Source organism: Fonticula alba (genome assembly GCF_000388065.1).
Source record: "Fonticula alba strain ATCC 38817 unplaced genomic scaffold supercont2.4, whole genome shotgun sequence".
Lineage (NCBI taxonomy): Eukaryota > Rotosphaerida > Fonticulaceae > Fonticula > Fonticula alba.
The window spans coordinates 139,927-141,714 of NW_009242974.1; the positions used below are offsets into that span (position 1 = coordinate 139,927).

The 1,788-nt window shown below is 68.7% G+C and overlaps 1 protein-coding gene across 1 annotated transcript in view; it reads left to right on the forward strand.

Moving 5' to 3' along the window:
- Positions 1–127: 127 nt before the first annotated feature.
- The window catches only part of H696_02575 (hypothetical protein), a gene marked incomplete at both ends in the record, with an annotated part of 2,307 nt that continues 646 nt past the window's right edge, over positions 128–1,788 (forward strand). The window contains 4 exons of the mRNA XM_009496486.1: positions 128–187; positions 272–879; positions 1,020–1,134; positions 1,227–1,736. Of these exons, the coding sequence (XP_009494761.1) occupies positions 128–187; positions 272–879; positions 1,020–1,134; positions 1,227–1,736 (1,293 nt within the window). The remainder of the gene's footprint in view (positions 188–271; positions 880–1,019; positions 1,135–1,226; positions 1,737–1,788) is intronic.

Consider the following 1,788-nt stretch of genomic DNA (forward strand, 5'->3'; position numbering starts at 1 on the left):
CCGCCTCTCACACGCCCACACGCACGAATTCCTCGGCCCTCGCTCCCCGATCGTCGCCCTCCTTTCCCACCCAGACGGGCTACCAGACGATGACTCGGAAACGGACGCCCGGCAACACCCCGGCGAAATGGCAGCCACAGGCACCCCTCCGCGCGATGGCCCGGAAGATAGCCTGACCAACCCTCAGGTATGCGGCCCTCCTGTTCTTCCCCCCTCGCCCCCCCCCCCTCCTCGCTCCTTCTCCCCTTGCGTCTCCGGTCCGCAACGAAAGACGGGCGCCGGCTCGGAGCCCATGACCGACACTGACACCAAAGCAATCCGCCAGACCCCCAGCATCCACGCCGGTCGGCTATTGCGGGCGTTGAAACGCTGCGAACAAGCCCGGCGACGGTACAACATCCCGGAGCTGTCTCTCGCACATGCGGCCCTGCCGCCGAGCGTCCACCGCGCGCGCGTCCCCTACCTGCTGGATCTCCTGTGCTTCGCGGCCCTGGCGCGCGCGGACTACTCCACGGCCGCCCAGCACTTCGGCCGGCTACGGGCGCTTTACCCCTGGCGCTTGACCGGCATGGATCAATATGCCTCGGCGCTGCTGGTCCTCCGCCGCCCGCGCTCCCTGTCGCACCTGTCCCGGATGCTGGCCCGCATCGAGCCCCAGGCGGCCGAGACGTGGGCCGCTGCCGGGGCGGCCCTCGCAGCCATGGGCGGCCGCCGGCAGGCCTCCCGCCGGGCCCTTGTGCGGGCGGTTCGTCTGTCCCCCGAGAGCCCCTACGCCTGGACCATGCTCGGGCATGAGCTCCGTGACCAGGGCCGGCTGGATGAGGCGTGCACTGCCTACGAGCGGGCAGTCAGCCTGGACCCCTTGCACTTTGTGGCCTGGTGCGTGTCATGCCACGGTGAACGCCCCCTTGTTGGGCCTCCTTCCCCCACCCTCCTCCCGGGGTTTTTTTTTTTTTTTTTTTTGCTCCCCTGCCACCCCTCCGCCCGTGACCAACCGCGTGCTCTGTCCCCCTTTGCAGGTACTCCATGGCCATGGTGCACGCTCGGCGCCGCCAGCGCTCCTCGGCCCTGGTCTTCCTCCGCCGGGCCCTGCTCATTTACGACACCCCACTCCTTTACTTCCACTATAGCGCGGTATGTCTGGCTACCTCTTCATTCCCCGCCCCCGCGCCCGCCCCCTTTCGCGGGCTCCCTTGCCTGGGCCCCGTGCTGACTTGCCCTGCCAGATTCTCCACGACTCCGGGCGGCTTGACGATGCGGCGCATGTCATCGAGCATGCCATCCACCTGTCGGAGGAACAGCTCCAAACCGAGGACGCCGAACTCGATCAACCGGTGCCCGGGATTCCCCCCGCCTCGCGGGTGGACTACATCCCGCTGAAGCCCCACCGCCCAGCCCCACGCCGTGTGTTCAAGTCCCTCCACTCGCGCATTGCCCTCGATCGGGCCCTGGTCCAGGCTCGCATGGCTCGTGCCCATTTGGACGAGGTCGATGCCGTGTATGCCTGCTTCGGCTTGCCGGCCTACCCGCGTGACGGGTCAGACTCGGCCGTCCACCTGCAGGCCGCACTGCCGGAGCAGGCGGTGGCGGCCCTTCAGCACCATTTCGACCAGGCCAACCAGTGCCAGCACAATGCCCTGATCTTTGCCCAAGACGCTGGCGCCACGGCCGAAGAGTGCTTCTGGGCCGAGCCCTCGGACGTCGACGCGGCCCGCGTGGCCGCGCGCTCCTACCGGGTACCTACCACCGCAGTGATCTGCCTCGGCCCGCGGCTCCGCCGGCATCCCC